Genomic DNA, 21,269 nt, shown 5'->3' on the forward strand with positions numbered 1-21,269 from the left:
CTTTTTATTGATTTAAAAGGAACATAAATACAAGCAAGAGAATTATCTCAAATATATATATCAATAACAATACAAACTGAGATTAAATAGACATTATCAAAATCATAAAATATATAATAAAAGAAAACAGCAATTCTCCTCTTATCGGTCCACGAAGAGGAAAGAAAAAACATTGAATTTTAAATGAAGAAAAAAAACACTACACTATACAAAAAAAAAGAAACACAGAGAAAAGGGACTGGGCTGTCCATTTTCAGGATACAACCAAAAAAAAAGGAAGACTTTCTGATCAAATCTAAAACTTTGGAAAAAAAAATTGAAAGTACACAAACTCACTCTCCACTCCACATTGACAAATCTAGTACTGAGCAAAAGTCTTGGGCACCCTAACTCTATATATGTGCTGAAGACTTTTGCACTGTCGTGCATACTGACCATCCAAGCCTCTGAGTGTCATGGCCTGCAGATTGACGGTGCAGCAACCCTAATTGGGCACGAGTATTGCTGCAAACTAACGCAATCCAACTTGTGTTTCACTAAGCGACCACTGGAGGGCAGCACTGATGGGAGGGGCCAGCACCCAGCTGAGCACATACTCCAGCTCTCTCCCACACTGTCTCTGTTGTCTTCTTCCCTGGGTGGCTGCAAGAGGTGACCCCACAGCATGAGGGCCCGGTCTGCACAATTGCTGAGGCCACGCAGTTCATCTGCCACTGGTTTCGCCAATGAGCCAGTTACATGTCTTATCACACTTTACAGATGGTAAATTGGCATTGTTAGAGATAACTGCTCCATTAAGAGATTGGGGGAAGGTCATGAATAAAGCACCCACAATTTCCCCATTTAAGATAGTACCTTTGGACGGTAACTATTGGTCCTGAATCGTCTGCCTTCCATATCATTTGTACCTCCAATACAAGCTTGACTCCAGCTCAAGTTAGTTACAGAAGGGTTTTCCTCCTAAACTATCCCATTAAACATTCTCAGGAGTTGATGCAGCATGGCTTAGATAACAAGCAGATTGCTCTAACCAAAGAATTAAACTGAGGGGTTATTTATGAGAATCAATGTTGCAGGCATTAGTTGTGACACCACTGTTAGCTTTTCCCCTGATGAGTAAAATGTGGTAAATGCCTATGTGTTTCTGCCATGCATGTGTTCCTGATGTGGTTGCAGGTTGAAGGGATAACTCCTATTGTAGATTTGATACCATGAGACCTCCCCTTCTGTTGCGAAGCAAGCAGTAAGAGAGGGCACTTTGAGAGGCTGTGTGAAGGTCAGCACAGCTCTGACTCTCTCTCCTGTCACTAGAAAGCATAAGCAAATGCTTGAGGCTTGATTAGTATGCTTGTGGATGATATAAAAGTAGGAGGTGTGGTTGATAATGAAAACAGTTATCATAGATTTAGAGGGATCTTGACCAGGTAGGGAAGTGGGCTAAGGAGTGGCAAATGGATTTCAATTCTGATGAGGATGAAATGTTGCATTTTGGAAAGTCAAGCCAGAATAAGACTTCTACTATGAATGACAGGGCACGAGGGAGTGTAATGGTTTAGAGGGACCTAGGAGTACAAGTGTGTAGTTCACTGAAAGTGGTGTCACAAGAGATGGTGCTGAAAAAGACATTTAGCATCCTGGCTTTTGTCAGTCTAAGCACTGAGTATAGGAGCTGGGGCATGATGTAGCAGTTATACAAGTTGTTGGTGAGGCCACACTTGGAGTCCTCTGTACAGATTTGGTCAGTCACCCTGTTATAGGAAGGCCATAGCTAAACTGCAAAGATTGCAGAAAGGATTTATGAGGATGTTGCCAGGTATAAAGGGCTTGTGGTATAGGGAGAGGCTGGTCAGGCTAGGTGCTTACTCCTTGGAACATCTGGCAATGAGGGGCAATCTTATAGAAGGTCATGAGGAGCATAGATAAGGCGGATGTTAACAATCTTTTCCCCAGGGTAGGGGAATCCAAAACTAGAGAGAATAGATTTATGCTGAGAGAGGAAAGACCTAAAATGGACCTGAAGGGCAACCTTTTTTACACATAGCAACACTTACAATATGCAAGTCAGGCATTATCTATGGAGGGGAATAAACAGTCAACGTTTCGGCCAAATGAAGGGTCTAGGGAAAACGTTGTTCCCCTCTATCGATGCTACCTGACTTGCTGAGTTCCTCCAGCATTTTGTGGCTGTTTCTTGAGATTTCCAGCATTTGCAGTGTCACGCAGAAGGTGGTGGGTATATGGAACAAATTGCCAGAGGAAGTGGTTGTGGCAGGTGTGATGGTATCATTTAGGAAGCACTTGGATAGGTATATGAAGGGGTGGGGCTAAGAGGGATATGGACTGAATGAACTAGGACATTGGGAGTAGCTGGGTGGACACCATGTTTGGCAGGGACTGATTGGGCTGGAGGGTCTGTATGCCTGTTATGTTGCTCTAGGACTCTGGAGTGAAGCAGGGAGTGGGGTTAGAAGCAGGTAAGCTTGGATCTCCTTGAGGTGAATGTGAAAGTGTCCCAGTAACAAAGTAACTCATGGCGACAGACCACACAGTGTGATGGAGCAGGACTTGCAGCAGATATTGTCTCTTTTCAATGGGATGAAAGTGATGGTAGTTTTTGGAAGGCTGATGTATATAATCCCTATTCCTGTTGTTTTCTCTTGAAGGTTCATGATGCGGGAGACCATCAGCTGAAGAGGAAGAAATAATTTATCCAGCCAACCGCCTGGGAAGAGTTGCCTGTCATCATGGGGGACGGTGGGACTTCGAGCATCGAGCAGTCACACATACATTTTGACCGCTTCATCCAGGCAACCACGTGCAAGGGCACTTTCAAAGGCTTTCAGGAGCTGTGCGAGATCCTGGATGTCTCCAACCTTGACTTCCCCTACTTCTACACTAAGCTCAAGTCCAAGCTGAATTACTGGAAAGCGAAGGCACTCTTTGCAAAGCTGGACAAGCGAGGCAGCCACAAGGACTACAAGAAAAACACAGCCTGTGCCAATATAAAGGTAGAACGACTGCCTCTCCAAGCAGATCCAGATTTAAACTCTGTCAAACCCCTCTCAGCTTTCCTTCCCTTTGTACCTCGTCTCTGCCTGCCAGTGGCCGATTGCTGACAACTCCCCATCATTCTGTACCTTGGGCTCTTGGCCGTATGGGACAGCACAGTGGGACAGTCAGTAGAATCTCTGCCTCGTAGCTCCAGCACCTGGTTCATTCCTGACCTCCAGCACTGTCTGTGTGGGGTTTGCACGTTTTCCACATTACCACGTCGGCTTCCTCCCTTCTCTTCGGTTTCCTCACTTCCCAAAAACTTGAGGGTCAGTGGGTTAGTTGGCCACTGTAAAATTGCCCTTAGTGTGTAAGTGAGTGATAGAAACTTGGGGGAGAGTTGATCAGAATGAAGGAAGAATATAATAGGATTAGTGCAAATGGGTGCTTGATGGTCAGCATGGACTCTGTGGGTTAAAAGTTTATGACTGAGTGAGACAGGAGTGAACAGTGAATGTGGTTCTTGTCAGAAATTTCATGGACATTCTCTCCTCTGTTCCATTGAGCAGAAGTACAAAAGTGTGTACCACCAACCTCAAGAACAGCTTCTACTCCGCTGTTATAAGACTATTAAATAAACCCCAAGTATGATAAGATGGACTCTTGACCTCTCAATTTACCTTCTTATGATCTTACACCTTATTGTTTACCTGCAGTGCACTTTCTCTGTAACTGTTACACTTTATTCTGCATTGTTTTTGCTATACCTTTCCTACTTTAGTACACTGTGTAATAATCTGATCTGTATCATAAACAGAAGAGATTCTGCAGATCTGTGCACCACAAAAGGCAGGATCTCCCATTTTGAAATGTGTGTCCATGGCTGCCTCTACCGCCACGATGAGGCCCCACTTAGGTTGGAGGAGCAACACCTGATTATCCGTCTGGTTAGCCTCCAACCTGATGGCATGAGCATCAATTTCTCCCCATTCTTTCCTTTCCTGTTTTTTTTTGGTTACCCTCTCACCCCTTCTCACCTGCCCATCTCCCCTCTTCTTTCACTTGATTCAATGGTCTGATGTCTTCACCTATCAGATTCCCTCTTCAACCCTTTTCCTCTTCCACCTATCATCTCCCAGCTTCTTACTTCACCCCGCTGTTTATTCCCCTTTCACAGATGCTGCCCGAGTTGCTGTTTCTGCAGCTTTTTGTGTGCGTATAATCAGTATGCAAGACAAGCTTCCCACTATATCTCGATACATGTTACAATAATAAACCAATTCCATTTCCACATGTTATCTGTAATTAGTGACAAATATTCTGTCTCTGCAGAATGTAATTTTGTCTCAGAGTGAGTTCTAGGTAGGAATCCAACAGCAGATCTGGGACTGATATACATTTTAAAAAAAAACAGATACTTGGGAGTAAGTTAATTGATGTGATCAAGGATGTTTATAGATAGAATGACACGTAGAAGTGAGGTGCAATTTAAAATCTAAATGATAGCTTACATGGAATTGCGTACAGGAAAATGAGTCATAGGGTGTAGTAGGAAAGTGGGACTGGAGTAACTAACAAAGTGCTGGGAAAAATCAGCACTCCAGGAAGAACTCAGCGGGTCAGGCAGCATCTGTGGAAGGAAATGGGCAGTTGATGTTTTAGGTCGAGACTTTTCATCTGGACTGATCTACCTGGGAAAAGAGTGGAAAGATTGGGTTTAGACAGGGTGGGGTATTGCAAAGTGTACGGAAGAGTAGGCATGTGGAGTGCGATAGGAACTGAGGGTGTATACCTGTGGATGCTTGTGTTCTTGCAATGATACACGTGTGTGAGCAAAGTCTTCTCCTTACTGTACCTCCCCAGACATTCATAGAACGTTACAACACAGTACATGCCCTTCGGCCCATGATATTGTGCCAACCTTTTAACCGACTCCAAGATCAATCTAACCCTTCCTTCCTACATAGCCCTCCATTTTTCTGTCATCCATGTGCCTTTCTAAGCGTCTCTTAAGTAGCCTTGATGTTTCTCCCTTACCACCAGGGTGTTCCATGCACTCTGTAAAAGATTTTGCTGACATCCCCCGATACTTTCCTCCAATCACCTTAAAATTATGCCATCTTGTATTAACGATTTCTGCCTTGGGGGGAAAAGGCACTGGCTGTCCACTCTATCTATGCCTCTTATCATCTTGTATACCTCCATCAAGTTACCTCTCATTCTCCTTTGCTCCAAAGGGAAAAGTCCTAGCTTGCTCAATCTATCCTCATAAGACATGCTCTCAAATCCAGGCAGTATCCTGATAAATCTCCTCAGCACCCACTCTAAAGTTATCATATCCTTCCTATAATGAGGAGACTCAGCCGGCTCTTCCTCAAGTTCATCTCCGACGTATGGAACAGAGAGCTGTGTTAAACCGGGGCCACCTGCAGCCCAGTCTGAAGGGGTGCGACTGAGTCTGAGTTGACCCACTGGGCGTGTTCTGTACAGCGACATACTGGTGTCAGGCTGCTTTACTGGGAGTGGCGTTGACGGGTGCAGGGAGCACTGGGTCCTCCCTCCCACCATCCTGTTCCAGGTTCCCAGCAGGTAATGCCTGACCCCAGCCTGCCTTCCTGCTAGAAGTACGCCAACGGCTCTTTCCGAGACAGCAGTTGTAAATATAATCCAGTTTATTACATAACCAGCCCCCTACCCCCCCATTGACTCTGTCCGCACTTCCTGCTACCTTGGGAAGGCAGCCAACATCATCAAAGGCTCCACCTGCTCTGGGCATTCCCTCTTCTTCCCTTTCAGAAGATGAAAAAGCCTGAAAGTACATACCACCAGGCTTGAGGACAGCTTCTATCCTGCCATTATCAGACTCGTACACTAAAAGATGAACTCTTGATCTCTGAATCTATCTCGTCATGGTTCTTGCACTTCAATTGGACTTCACTTTCTCTGTGCAGAGCATCTATCCCCTTCCAGCTTCTCACTTCGTCCCCCTCCCCAACTACTTACCTCCCTCTCTCACCTGGTCACTTATGTCACCCACCACTTTGTACTCTTTCCCCTCCTCCCCATCTTCTTATTCTGGCATCTTCCCCCTTCCTTCCCGGTCCTGATGAAGGGTCACAGCTGAAATGTTGACTATTTATTCCTTTCCATAGATGTTGCCCGACCTGCTGAGTTACTCTAGCATTTTGTGTGTGTATTGCTGTTTCCAGCATCTGCAGAACCTCTTGTGTTTATCATAAATTGTACACAGCTTTTACAAGAAGGAAAAGCAATTAGAACAAAATAAAACAGTCTATTTTAGGGAAAATTAATGAGAACAGTCATAGTGTTGCTAAGCTGTAATGACGATTAAGGTAACAGATGTAAAGTGCTGGAGGAAGTCAGAGACAGGCAGCGTTGATGGAGGGGAATAAGCAATTGATGTTTTGGGCAGAGATCCTTCAGGAATGGAAAGGAAGGGGGAACAGTCTTTATGGTCTTATTGTCTGCCTGCACTGTACTTTCTCTGTAATTGCAACACTGTATTGTGTATTCATTTTCCTTTTGGATAACTTCACTCATCTTAACACTGAACTGATTCCATAACCTCTGGACTCACTTTCAAGGATCCTACAGCTCTCATGTTCTCAATATTATTTATTATTATTATTATTTAGATACTTTTATTTTTGTATTTGCACAATCTGTTGTCTTTTACACATTGGTTATTTGTCCATTTTTGTGTATAGATTTTCGTTCATTCTATTGTGTTTCTTTCTGTCTACTGTGAATGTCCACAAGAAACTGACTGTCAGGGAAGTATATGGTGACATACATGTACTTTGACAATAAATTTACTTAGAACTTTTTTTTTTACTGCCTGAATGTACTCACGTCAAGATTGATCTGTCTGAGTGGCATGCAAACAAAAGCTTTTCCCTGCAGTACTTCTGACAATAAACCAATACCAAATCTGGTTAACTGGGTGTCCCACACCGTTTCTCCCCACAACTTCACGGGCCTGTCACAGCTCTCCGTCCCGTGCTGCAGGGTCCTGATGAGTGCTGATGCCTGTTCGCCTGTTAACCTTGCTTCTCCACTCCCTCTTGCAGTGTCTGGTGATCGGGGCTGGACCCTGTGGCCTCCGCACAGCCATCGAGCTGATGTTCCTCGGAGCCAAAGTTATCATCGTGGAAAAGCGTGACACCTTTTCCAGGAATAATGTCTTACACCTGTGGCCGTACACGATCCAGGACCTACGCAACTTAGGGGCCAAGAAAATCTACGGGAAGTTCTGTGCCGGGGCCATCGACCACATAAGTGAGTTCCTTTGTCATGTTACTCTGAACCCGGTGAAACGCTGCACGCGCTGCTGGCCCCCTCTCACTGGTCTGGGGAGGGAGATTCCCCGGGACCTTTCCGCAGTCTCACCCAGGGGATAACTTTTCATTGAACTGAAGGACTTTGAGTCAGTTAGCACTCAAAAAGCTTCATCCCCATCCAGCTTCTGCCACCGCCCCCATAGTCCATCTCTGTTTTAACTGTCCAGATCTATAGCTTAGCCCTCTGAGTGTCTCTGAAAGTGCCTACACATTCCCCACGCCTAGTCTCACCCTAATCATCCCACTCCATTTCCAAAATAAACGTCAATCCAGACATCAACTGCCCACTTCCTTCCACAGATGCTACCTGACCCGCTGATTTCTTCCTGACATGCAGAGTTTGCCCAGCAGTTTTTTAGTTGCTCAGTCCCACTTTCCCACGACACCCTATTAGTCCGTCTCTGGAAGTCAGCCCTGATGTGACTGACTTGACTTCGTTTTCCAGCCCTTTTAATTCAAATACAGCTTACTGGGTAAATTGTGTTCAGACGACACAAATGTCATCAATCTCCGTTCCTGACCCTGTTTCTGCTTCTCTGATGTCCCTGATGGTTGAATGGATGGGCTGTGATGACGGAGAAGGAGAACTGGTGGCAAAAAGGGGACTTTGAGTGCCACAAGCAGTGGTGTTTCTGCAAGAGGGCATGAGGAGACAGATAGGTAACATAGATGACTGTGTGATCAGGGATTAATATGCCTCCTGTTCTGTCAGGTATCCGTCAGCTCCAACTGGTCTTGTTGAAGATTGCCTTGATCTTGGGGACGGAAATTCATCTAAACGTGGAATTCCGTGGGCTTCTACCACCCAGGGGTCTGAAAAACCCAAGTAAGTGACTGATATGCATTGTAGTAAGGGTGGGGGTGTGGGTGTGTGTGGACAGGATGGTGAAAAAGGCATTTGCCACGCTGACTTTCATCAGTCAGAGCACTAAGTACAGGGGTTAGGATGTCGTGAAAAGTATTGGTGAGACCACACCTGGAATATCATGTGTCGATTGTCACTACACTATAGGGAGGATGATATTAAGCTGCAGAAGTAATTGACAAGGATATTGCTGGGATTTGAGGGCTTGAGTTATTAGGTGAGACTGGTTGTTTTCCCTGGAGTGAAGTAGTCTGAGGGGTCACCTTGTAGAAATACATAAAATCAGGAAAGGTGTGGATGAGGTGGATAATCACATTTTTTTTTCCCCCTAGGGTAGTGTAATCTAAAACTAGAGGGCACAGTTTTAAAATGGTGGGGGGGGTGGAGATTTAAAGGGATCTAGAGGCAGGTTTTTCCACACAGAGTGGTGGGTGTATGGCATGAACTGCCAGAGGGAGTGGTAGAGGCAGGTACAATTTTAAAAGGTAGTTGGACAGGTATGTGGTTAGGAATGTTTGAGAGCGATCTGGGCCAAGCACAGACAAATGAGATCAGCCTAGATAATATCTGTCACAGATGAGTTAGGCCAAGGAGCCTGTTTCCATGGTGTATAACTCTTGTAATTCTGACTCCCCTCCAGTCTGAGAATTATCCTTTTGCCCATTTGCTAATTGTGTAAACGCATGGCCAACAGCCACTTGAAACTAGTGCTTCAGGTGTACAATCAAATCACATTGAAAAGTCCTTATACACTGTGTTAACCGAATGATCCCAATAAATCCTTTCATTGCGTCTTCAAAGATCTCAGTTAAGTTGGCCTATTTATTCACCTGTATACCTCCAAGCATCAGAAATGCCGTAGTTTATTTCCTTGACAGGATTCCTTTCCCGTGTAATCTCTCTGCCTGAAGGTTCCAGTTTTTGAACTGGAGATGTTTCATTGCAATGTTGAAACCCTTCTGGGTGGTCTTCACTGCCCATTTCTTGTACCGCTGTCCAAAAGTCCACAAGAGGACCGCCAGGCTAATTCTGTGATCAAGTAGCTGCTTAAATCTTGTCTACACCCTTGAGAGCTTCGAAGAATGAGAGGTCGATGGTTCGGGTAGAGATCCTTCATCAGGACTGGAAAGGAAGGGTGCAGATGCCAGAATAAGAAGGTGGGAGAAGAGGGGGAAGAGTACAAGCTCTTGTGATGTGTGTTGCCAGGTGAGGGGGGAGGTAGGTAGGTAGGTGGGGGAGGGGTTTGATGAAGTGAGAAACTGCAAGGTGATGGTGGAAAAGATAAAGGGCTGAAGAAGAAGGAATCTGATAGAGGAAAATGGTAAAAGCCCTTTACCTTTTCCATCTATCACCTCTCAGTTTCTCACTTCATCCCCAGTCCTTCTTCCTTCCTCCTTCCCCCTCACCTGGTCTCACTTATTACCTGCCAGCTTGTATTCCTTCACCCGCCCCCACCCCACCACCTTATTCAAGCTTCAGCCCCCTTCCTTTCCAGTCTTGGTGAATGGTCGTGGCCCAAAACATCAACTGTTTATTCCTTTTCAGAGATGCTGCCTGAACTGCTGAGTTCCTCCAGCATTTTGTTTGTGTTACCCCAGCTTTCAAGTGTCTGCAGAATGCCTTGTCTTTGTGAAGAATGAGGGATAATCTTACAGAGCCATACAGATTTTAAGGGTCCATGATAAGATGGTGTGGAGATGTTTCTGCTCCTCGGGGGAGTCTTGAATGAAGGAACAGTTTCAAGGTTAGAGGGCAGTCATTTAAAGCCGAGGTATAGCGACTTCTCACAGTGGTGTGGTGAAACCGTGGAATCCTCTGCCTTGTATGGAGACTAGATTGCTAGAGTAGTTTTCGGAGATAGTAGGTCATTGTCTGAAAGCTTGGAGAATACAAGGCTGTGGGGAACTGGTAAACAGGAGGAGACTAGGTCTTATCCAAAACACCCATGGTCATATTAAATGATAGGACAGGTTTGAGGAGCCAAGTGGCCTACTCCTGCTAACTTTATGTGTTCATGTGTCCTGCCTCTGTCTCCCATGCACAAGTTGTTATTAATTCTATCTTGAAATGTGCCATTACATTCAGACCAACTGGAGGCCTACCATCAACAATACCCCTCCTCGCTGAAATGTTACTGACGTCACCTCTAAAAGTGTCACTGACTGGTGAGGCCATTAAATAATTCCTGGGAAATGTTCCAATCATTGAACGATTTTTCTGGAGACCACCTACTGACCAGATTGAGACTCTCCATGCTGGGCAATGAAGGACCCATGACCGTTATATTTCCAGGTTTAGGATAGTATGTGACCTGGCGGGGTTGGTGTTCCCCAGTACCTGCTGTTACCGCCTTCTCCTTCCAGGCCGCAGGAGCTGTGTGTTTGGGAGATGCTGTTGATAAATGTTGATCAGCTGTGGAGCGTTTCATAGTTAGAACACATCACAAGTGCGTGTGTCTGTGGTGCTCTGACCATGGAGCGAGAGCTAAGGGTGGTGTACGGGCTACCAGTTATGCTTTGTGTTTGATGGTGTTGTTGAAGCTGTATTCATCTAGGCAAGCGCCAACCATTCTTTCACTTTTCTGACTTGTACGTAGTGAAAAGATTTTGGGGTGTCAGAAGACAAGTCACTTAATAAAGAAATCAGAAGGGCTGAATGAAGGCATGAGGTTGCTCTAGCGGTGAAGGAGAATCTTAAGGGATTTTACAGATATGTTAAGAGCAAAAAGATTGCAAGGGACAAAATTGGTCCTCTGGAAGATGAGAGTGGTAATCTATGCAAAAGAGATGGGGGAGATCTTCAATGGAATTTTTGCATCTGAATTTATTCTGGAGATGGACACAGAGTCTATAGAACTGAAGCAAAGCATCAGCGAGGTCATGGGCCCTATACAGTTCACGGCGGAAGTGTTTTCTGTCTTGAGACAAATTGGGGTGGATATATCCCCAGGATCTGTCAAGGTGTTCCCTTGGACCCTCTGGGAGACAAGTGCAGAAATTGCAGGGGCTCCAGTGTTATGTTTAAATCATCCTTAGTGACAGGTGAGGTACCAGAGGATTAGATGTTAGCTAATGTTGCTCTGCTGTTTAAGAAAGGTTCCAAAAATAAATTAGGAAATTGTAGGCTGGTGAGCCGGACATCAGTAGTGGGAAAACTATTGAAAGGTATTCTAAGGGACCTGATATATCAGAATTTGGAGAGAGATGAACTGATTAATAGTAATCAGCATGGCTTTGTGAGAGTAGTAGGTCGTGTCCAACCAATGTTATAGAGTCTTTCAAGGAAGTTACCAGCAAAGGTAATGAAGACAAGGCAGTGGATGTTGTCTACATGGATTTTAGCAAGGCATTTGACAATCTCCACATGGAAGATTGGTCAAGAAGGTTCATTCACTTGGCATTCAATAGTCAGTAAATTGGATTAGATATTGGCTTTGTCGGAAAAGTGAGAGAGTGGTAATAGATGGCTGCCTCTCTGTCTGGAGGCCTGTGAGTAGTGGAGTGTGGCAGGGATCAGTGCTGAGTCTTGTTGCTTGTCATCTGTACCAATGATCTGGATGATAATGTGGTTAACTCAATCAGCAAATTTGTGGATGACACCAAGGTTGTGGGTGTAGTGGACAGCAACTAAGATTATCGGTGTTTACAGCGGGATTTGGACCAGCTGGAAAAATGGGTTGTAACATGGCAGATGGAATTTAATGCAGACAAGTGTGAGATGTTGCACTTCAGCAGGACCAACCAGGACAGGTCTTATACAGTGAACGGTAGGGTACTGAGGAGTGCAGTAGAGCAAAGGGATCTGGGAATACAGGTCCATAGTTAATTGGAAGTGGCATCACAGGTAGATATGGTCATAACATTTTTGGCATAGTGGCCTTCATAAATCAAAGTGTTGAGTACAGGAGATGGGGTGTTATGTTGAAGGTGTGTAAGACATTGGTGAGGACTAACTTGGAGTATTGTTTGCAGATTTGGTCACCTACCTTCAGGAAAGATGCAAATAAGGTTAAAAGAGTACAGAGAAAATTTGCAAGGATGTTACCAGGTCTGGAAGACCTGAGTTGTAAGAAAAGATGGAATAAGTTAGGAGCTTTTCCTTGGATCATAGAAGATTGAGGGAAGCCGTGATAGCGGTATACAAAATTATGAGGGACATAGGGTAAATGCAAGCAGTTTTTTTCCACTGAGACTGGATGGGACTACAATCAGAGGTCATGAGTTATGGGTGAAAGCTGAAACGTTTAACGGGATCATGAGGGAAAACTTCTTCACTCAGAGGTTTGTGAGTGTGGAATGAGCTGCCAGCGCAAGTGGTGCATACAAGCTCGATTTCAATGTTTAAGAGAAGTTTGGGAAAGTGCATGGATGGCAGGGGTATTGCACTAACTGCTATGCTTCAGTGGTCTCAGTGCAGCGTGATGGGACTCAGCAGTTTAAATGATTTAGCATGGACTAGATAGGCCATAAGGTCTCTTTCACTGCTGTACGTTTCCATGCTCTATAACACTAATTCATCGAAGGTCAGTCAGCCTCTGAGCAGCACCCTTCTGGTGGGACCTATTGAGCTTCTGGCAGTGGTAGCCCCATAATGTTGATAACTGGGCCGAGGGGGTCGGGTAGCGCACAGGGCTGAGGGGGTGGGGGAGCATAATAGTTAACGCAATGCCTTACAGCTGCCAGCTGATCGGGGTTCAATTCCCACTGCTGTCTGTAACGAGTTTGCACATAACCACATAACCCCATACCCACATGGGTTTCCTCCGGGTGCTCCAGTTTCCCCCACACCCCAAAGACGTTCAGGATAGGATTAATGAGTTGAGAGCATGTTGAATTGAATTTACTTAAATCTTGCATCTGTCCCACAACGTGAGGGAGTAAAAATCTTTGCATTAAGACTCTGTCACGATATACAGTCGTGTGAATTTGTAAGTCTAATGGTTTGTGGAAAGAAGCTGCCCTGTTGTTCCTGGCTCTTATGCTGTGGTACCCTTTGTCAGACGGAAGCAGCTGAAACAGTTTATGTTGTGTTGGCACCGGAAGCTTGGGACACTTGGGGACTGCAATCAGCAGAATCCTCACTGATTTGATTTGATGCAAAGGACATTTTACTATGTATAATTCAATTTTTCGATATATTGCACATGTGTGACAAAGGAAGCTGATCTTTATCACTTAGAGAATATCAGGGGTAGGTGATGTGAGCATCTCCGGTGGAGATGGCCATTGGTTGTGGCACCAGAGATCACTCCTTGCGAGGATGTTGTCCATGTCTTGCTACGTGCAGGCATGAGCACCCTGGTGCATTGAGGGGGGCTGAGCTGTTTACGCAGGTCCCTGTAATGTCTTGAAGTGATGAGCAGGAAGGTCACAACACAGAATAAGGGAAACGATAGTTGGATGAGAGGGAACTGAGGGAGGAATGCAGGGAGGCTGAATTCACTCCTGGAGAGGCAGAGGAGGTGGCTGAAATCTCTCATCAATTGCTGGAGCCCTTGATGTGCCTGATGCTAGAGGACCATAGTGTGGGAGCCGAGAAGAGAGATTCAGCTCTGGGTCATCTTACTGTGGGGATGGGTTGGCAGGCAGTTGCCTTCAGCCTGTAGTGGATGCTAGAGAAATGCAATCTTATCTTCCTTCTCTCAGTAGTGGTGCGGTGGTTGATGACAGATCACAAAGTGGGTCGGTTCTTTGAAAAGGGGTACTCACTGGTGCCACCGCTCACTTACCCCCCATGCCCTCCTGTAATGCGTGGATGTCATCCCTGTTTGCAGATCTGGGCTGGAGAGCAGACATCGATCCCCCAAGCAACAAAGTGGCACAGTTTGAGTTTGACGTTGTGATCGGTGCTGATGGCCGAAGGAACACTTTAGAAGGTAAGCCGTGGGGAAAGAAGCATTCATTGGATTAGAGGGAGAGTGAGAGAGAATTTTCATTGGAACTGAGGATTGGAATGGGGAAAAACAATAGTGTTTCATCTCTAACAACTCTCTCTCCCCTTTCTTGATCTCCAGAGACAGATTATCTACCAATGTCTTTGACAAACCCACTGACCCTCACTGTTAGCTTTGACTATATCTCATCCCATCCTATCACTGGTAAAAATGCCATTCCCTTCACTCAGTTGTCCACCTCCATCACATCTAATATTAATGTGAAGCATTAGAGTCATAGAAAAGTACAGCACAGAAACTGGCCCTTCAGCTCATCCAGTCCATGCTGAACCACTTCAACTGCCTACTCCCGTTGACCTGCACCCGGATATAGCCCTCTATCGCCTTCCCATCTATGTACCTGTCCAAACTTCTCTTGAACGTTGAAATTGAAATTGCCTCTACCACTTCACTGGCAGCTCATTCCACATCTCTCAACTCTGAGTGAAGAAGTTTCCCCTCATGTTCCCCTTAAACATTTCACCTTTCAAAGTTTTAAAGTCCATTTGTTATCAAAGAATGTATAAATAATACAACAGCGAGATTTATTTGCTTACATGCAAATCTTTCACCCTTAACCTATGACCTCTAGGTGCTCTCACCCAATCTCAGTAATAATAACCTCAATTACCAGAAGTTGGAGAATTCAATGTTCATACCAAGGGGCTGGAGACATCCCAGACAGTATGTGAGCTGTATTCTCCAACTTCCGGTAATTCCCTCCCCCTCCCTTCCCCCCCTTCCAGTTTCACTCTGCCCCCTCCCCCAGCTGCCTACTACCTCCCTTATAGTTCTGCCTCCTTCTACTACCCACTGTGTTTTCCCCTTTTCCTTCTTCACCTTTCCTGCCTATCCCTTCCCTGCTTCCCCTCCCCCACCCCTTTATCTGTCCCCTTACTGGTTTCTCACCTGGCACCCACCAGCCTTCTCCTTCCCACCCTCCCCCCACCTTCTTTATAGGGCCTCTGCCCCTTCCCTCTACTGTCTTGACGAAGGGTTCCGGCCCGAAACGTCGACCGATCTTTTCCACGGATGCTGCCCGACCTGCTGAGTTCCTGCAGCGTGTTGTGAGTGTTACTTTGACCCCAGCATCTGAAGAGTATTTTGTGTTGTGGAATATCCAGATGGTCCTTTGCAAACTTTCAACATGCTGCAATTTTTTTTAAGAGAGCAGTCATTTCCTCCGTAATGTCCTTCCATGAACACCATTCTTGATCAGTGTTTTTCTTATAGTGGACACATGAACAGAGACTTTAACAAGTTGTAGAGATTTCTGCAGGTCTTTTGCTGTTACCCTTGGGTTCTCTTTCACCTCCTTCAGCATTGCACGTTGTGCTTTTGGTGTGATCTTTGCAGGATGTCCACTCCTAGGGAGAGCAGCAACAGTACTGAAATTCCTCTATTTGTAGATCATTTCTCTTAGTGTGGAATGATGAACACTCAGGCCTCTTCCGGCTTCATGCATCTCTACAATTCTTCTGAGGTCCTCTGAAAGTTGTTTTGATGGAGGTGTGGTGCACATAAACAGATCTTTCTCGAGAAGACCAGGCTCTGTCAGGAACCTGACTGTGTGTCTTTATTATAGGGCAGGGCATCTCTACAATGCACATCTCTAATCTCATCTCATTGATTGGAACACCTAACTCCAAATTGCTTTTGTAGAAGGCATTACCCTGGAGGTTCACATACTTTTTTGAACCTGGACTGTGATTGCTTAAATAGTGTATTCAGTGTTGCCTAGAAGAAGTACAATTGTTTGTGTGTTACTAGTTTAGGTAGGTTATGTTTATCTATTATTGTGACTTAGATGAAGATGAGACTGCATTTTATCAGTAATTAATGCCGAAAACCAGTAATTGCAAAGGGTTCACAAACTTTTTCTTGCAACTATATCACATGTCAGCTTGTACTCCTTCCCCTCTGCCCCTTCTGCCCCTTCCTTTCCAGCCCTGCCGAAGGGTCTTAGCCCAAAACATCGACTGTGTTCATTCCCCTCCATAGGTGCTGCCTGACTTGCAGTGTTCCTCCAACATTTTGTGTATGTTACTATACAAAGGTCACCTTTCACCTATGACTTAAACCATGACCGTGTCCACCTTTAGGCTTGAGGTCCACCCACATCAGTCTGTAGAAGTTCTATCCAGGGTCTCAGGGGACTTTTCTTGTAAAACAGTGATCCTGGACTGCTCGTGATCTCTTTGCTGAACGTGAGGGTTTTGTATGACTGGTTGTGAATTAGTTGTAGTGTGCTGAGGCTTTTGAATATGTTGTGTAAGTGGGAGTAATTGAATCATCCAGTACAAAAGAGGGCTATTCATTCATGCCAGCTCTTTAACAAAACATCACAATTACTCCCACAGCCTCGCTCCTTCCCTCAAGAGATGCAATTTTTATTAATGATATTTTAATATTTATTATACAACACCCTATTAAAAGATATTGAATCTGTTCCAGCGCATTTACAGGCTGCTGAGCATAACAGTTTGCTCTGTTAAAACAAAAACTCGCAGCTTCCCAGGGTGAAAGACCCCACCCGCCCGAGACATTCTCCCTTCTCCCCTTTCCCATCGGGCACAAGATACAAAAGCCTGAAAGCACGTACCACCAGGCTCAAGGGCAGTTTTATCTCTATGATTGTGATTGCAGTTTCCTCCCACACTCCAAAGAAGTATGGTTAGGGTTAGGGATAGTGGGTTGTGGGCATGCTAGGTTGGTGCCAGAAGTTTGGCGCCACTTGCAGCCTGCCTAGCACAATTCTCGCTGATTTGATTTGAGGCAAATGAAGTATATGTTTTGATATTTAAATGTAAATGTGACTAAAGAAGCTAATTTCTAAAATCTTTCTAGCTCTATTTATCGTATGTACATCAAAACATACCATCATATCAAATTAGCAGGGACTCTTGAGCAAACCTCTTGTGCAATAGGATGGACTCGGCCTCATTATGATCTTGCACTTTATTATTTACCTGCACTGCACTTTCTCGGTAGCTTTTACGCTTTATTCTGCATTATTTTACCTTAATCTAGCTCAATGCACTGTATAATGATTTGAGCAGTGTGTAAGACAAGTTTTTCACTGTATCTTGGTACATGTGACAATAATATACCTATACCAATACCAAATCTGAGACCCATGGCTAATAACCCTCTGACATCTGGGAACAGCTTACCTTTATGAACTCAATCACAACACATTATGACATTGAATGTTGAACTCCAGTTACCTCTGCAGACTCCCTGTCTCACGGATGTCTCAGCTCTCTGCCACTATTCTAGTAAATCTTTTCTGCAGCCTCTGAATTCTTTGACTCCTTCCTAGGGTTTGGCACTAGGATGTGAATCTCCACTTGGGGCTGATCAGTTTCCCTTGGTGCTTTTAAGCATGATTTCCTGGCTTTTGTACATTGGAACTGACTGTGTCGATCCCATATATTTTATCAGTCTTGTTGATGTGTTCTGGCAAGGATCTGTATATCTCCACCCTCATCCTCTCCATCCGTACTCTTGACATCTCATCATTCTTCCCATCAAATGTTAGCATCCCCACTCTGCACCTGTCTGAATTTCACGATTCTGCCTGTCGTCTGTCATTTTCCGTCTAGTAGATACAGCCCAGTGGATCACAGGCAAAGCTCTCCCCATCACTGAGCATATCTATAAGGAGCACTGCTACAAGAAGATAGCATCCATCAAGAAGGACCCCTCCACCGTTCAGGCCACACTCTCTTCTTCCTGTTACCTTCGGACAGAAGGAACAAGAGTCTGGGGTCCCAATCCCTCAGGTTCAGGAATAGTTATTACCCTTCAACCATCAGCCTTCTGAACCAGTGTGGATAGCTTCATTCACCACAACTCTGAGCCTAGTCCATAATCTACAAATGAGTCACCTTCAAGGACTCATGTTCTCAGTATTATTTATTTATATACTTCTTATTTGTACAGTTTGTCTTCTGGTTATGTGTAGTTTTTCATAAATTATATTCTATTTCTTTATTTTCCTGTAAATGACTGCAAGAAAATGAATTGCAGGATGGTATATGGTGATGCATATGTACTTAGTTAATAAATTTACTTTGTACTGAACACTCATGCCCTGGTCAGTGCTATGGATAACACCACAAGGTGGGGTGCAGCGAAGGGGGTGGCACTCCATCCCAATCTGGAGTTTAGTTATACACACCACTAACATCCACTGACACAAAGCAGCTCTTTGTTTTCTACCCATTTTATGTTCACAGAGCCTCTGAGATCTAGTATTGATAACGTTTTCACTAACTGTAGACTGCTTACATAAGGCAGTGGGAGAGGCAGTACTGGCCTTGATTGAGTTAGCATGAAAGCAGACCATTCAGCCCAACGCATTCATGCCAACCAAGGGTCTCATCTAAACTAGTTGTACTTACCTGTGTTTGGCATCTATCTCCCCAAACTTTCATGCATCTGTCCAAGTATCTTACATAGAAACATAGAAAACCTACAGCCCAATGCAGGCCCTTTGGCCCACAATGCTGTCCGGAACATGTACTTACTTAGAAATTAGCTAGGGTTACCCATAGCCCTCTATTTTTCTAAGCTCCATGTACCTGTCCAGGAGTCTCTTAAAAGACCCTATCGTATCCGCCTCCACCACCGTCACTGGCAGCCCATTCCTCGCACTCACCACTCTGCGTAAAAAAAAAAAAAACACGTACCCAGACATCTCCTCTGTACCCACTTCCAAGCACCTTAAAGCTGTGCCGTCTCATGTTAGCCATTTCAGCCCTGGTAAAAAGCCTCTGACTATCCACGATCAATGTCTGTCATTATCTTATACACCTCTGTCAGGTCACCTCTTATCCTCTGCTGCTCCAAGGAGAAAAGGCCAAGTTCACTCAACCTATTCTCATAGGGCATGCTTTCCAATCCAGGCAACATCCTTGTAAATCTCCTCTGCACCCTTTCTATAGTTTCCACATCCTTCCTGCAGTGAAGTGACCAGAACTGAGCGCAGTACTCCAAGTGGGGCCTGACCAGGGTCCTATATAGCTGCAACATTACCTCTCGGCTCCTAAACTCAATCCCACAATTGATGAAGGCCAATGCACTGTATGCCTTCTTAACCACAGAGTAAACCTTCATAGCAGCTTTGAGTGTCCTATGGACTCAGACCCCAAGATCCCTCTGATCCTCCATGCTGCCAAGAGTCTTGCCATTAATGCTATATTCTGCCATCATATTTGATCTATCAAAATGAACCACCTTGTCTATGTGATTAACGTCTTTGCCTCAACTACTTCCTCTGGCATCTTGTCCCATATACAGGCCATGCTCCGGGTGAAAAAGTTGCCCCTCAGGTTCTCCCCTCCCCCCCACCAGTTCTTGATGTCTAACCCTGGTAAAAAGACTGTGCAATTTCACCTTGGCTATGCCCTCATAATTTTATACACCTCAATAGATCACCCTTCATTCTTCTACAATCCAATTTAAAAAGAGTCCAAACCTGCCTCTCGCAACCTTTCTCCATAACTCAATCCCTGAAGTCCCAGCAACATCCTCATAGGTTGTCCCTGCACTCTTTCCATCTTTCCATCTTCGTGGGACATTTCCTGTAGTAAGGTAATCAAAACTGAACACAGTATTCCAAATGTGGCCTCACCAACGTCTTGTACAACGGTAGCATAACTTCTGTACTCAGTGTCATGACTGACGAACGCTAGCATGCCAAAAGCCTCCTCCTCCTCCTTATCCGTAACTTTCATAAAACTTCTACAGGTGCACAGCGGAGAGTATCCTAACTGGTTGCACCATGGCCTAGTATGGAAACACCAATCCTCAGGAACAGGAAAGGATACAGAAAGTAGCAGACACAACCCAGTCCACCACAGGCAAAGCCCTCCCCACCAACGAGTAGTTGTACAGGGAGCGCTGCCACAAGAAAGCAGTACCCGTCATCAAGGACCCCTACCATCCAGGCCATGCTCTCTTTTTACTGCTACCATCAGACAGGAGGTACAGGAGCGTTAGATTGCACACCAGCAGGTTCAGGAACACCTATTACCTGTCAACCAGTAGGCTCCTGAACCAGTGTGGATAACTTCATTCATCACTAATCTGAATAGATACTACAACCAACAGGTTCACTTTCAAGGACTCTTCACTACTTGTGTTCTCAATATTTTCCACAGTTTTTCTTCTTTTGCACGTTGGTTGTTTGTCAATCTTTATTTGTTTATGTATAGTTTTTCATAAAAATCTGTTGTTTTTCCCCTATAAATGCCTGTAAGAAAATGAATCTCAAGGTGGTATATGGTAGCATATATGTACTTTGATAAAAATTTACTTTGAACATTGATACCACTTTCAGTGAACAATGTACTTATCCTGATTTATAGCACACCCCTATTGAGCCCCTGGTTCTGATAATGGAACCTATCACACTTGGGGCCCTGCTCTGTGCCCCTCACCCCCACCCCCCTTTGCTGCTGAGTTGTTCCGGTGTGATCACTGGTTCCTCTTTGCCATTCCAGGCTTTCGGAGGAAGGAGTTCCGTGGGAAGCTCGCCATTGCCATCACAGCTAACTTCATCAACCGCCACACACGGGAGGAGGCCCGCGTTGAGGAAATCAGTGGCGTGGCCTTCATCTTCAACCAGAAGTTCTTCCAGGACCTGCGGGAAGCGACAGGTTTTTCACCGATTAACCCAAGCGCGGTTGCTCCCGGGCCGTCGGGGGGAAGGGGAGGGATGTTCTCGTCTTCCTGGGTTCAGCCCTGACCATGGGTTCTGCTTCTGCGAAGTTTGTATGTCCTTCCTACATCAAAGTACATTTTTCCTGGGCACTCTGGTTTCCTCTCACATCCTTACGACATGAGGATTGGAGAGTGATTTGGCTGCTGGAATTTTCCCTATTGTGGAATATTTTGGACAGTTAATGGGAATGAGTGAAGAATAGAATATCGAATTAATGTAGGATTATTGTGAAAGTGAGGGTCAGCATGCACTCAATAGGCTGAACGACTTATTCTCTTGATATATAAATCTCCCTACGATGATGGTGGCGTTTAGAAGGCATTTGGCCTGGCACTTGAACAGCCAGTGAATGAAAGGATGTAGGCCATTTGCAGGTAGGATTAGTTTGGA

At 45.0% G+C, this 21,269-nt stretch overlaps 1 protein-coding gene across 12 annotated transcripts in view; it reads left to right on the forward strand.

Annotated features, from left to right (window-relative positions):
- The window catches only part of LOC140202766 (protein-methionine sulfoxide oxidase mical3a-like), a 311,216-nt gene that overhangs the window by 85,174 nt on the left and 204,773 nt on the right, over window positions 1–21,269 (forward strand). For all 12 annotated transcript variants that reach the window (XM_072268078.1, XM_072268077.1, XM_072268082.1 and 9 more), the window contains exons 2-6: window positions 2,664–3,008; window positions 7,083–7,290; window positions 8,065–8,178; window positions 13,991–14,092; window positions 20,659–20,814. In XM_072268078.1, coding sequence (XP_072124179.1) covers window positions 2,745–3,008; window positions 7,083–7,290; window positions 8,065–8,178; window positions 13,991–14,092; window positions 20,659–20,814 — 844 coding nt within the window. In that variant the 5' untranslated portion in view covers window positions 2,664–2,744. The remainder of the gene's footprint in view (window positions 1–2,663; window positions 3,009–7,082; window positions 7,291–8,064; window positions 8,179–13,990; window positions 14,093–20,658; window positions 20,815–21,269) is intronic.

The sequence above is a fragment of the Mobula birostris genome, chromosome 9 (assembly GCF_030028105.1).
Source record: "Mobula birostris isolate sMobBir1 chromosome 9, sMobBir1.hap1, whole genome shotgun sequence".
Lineage (NCBI taxonomy): Eukaryota > Metazoa > Chordata > Chondrichthyes > Myliobatiformes > Myliobatidae > Mobula > Mobula birostris.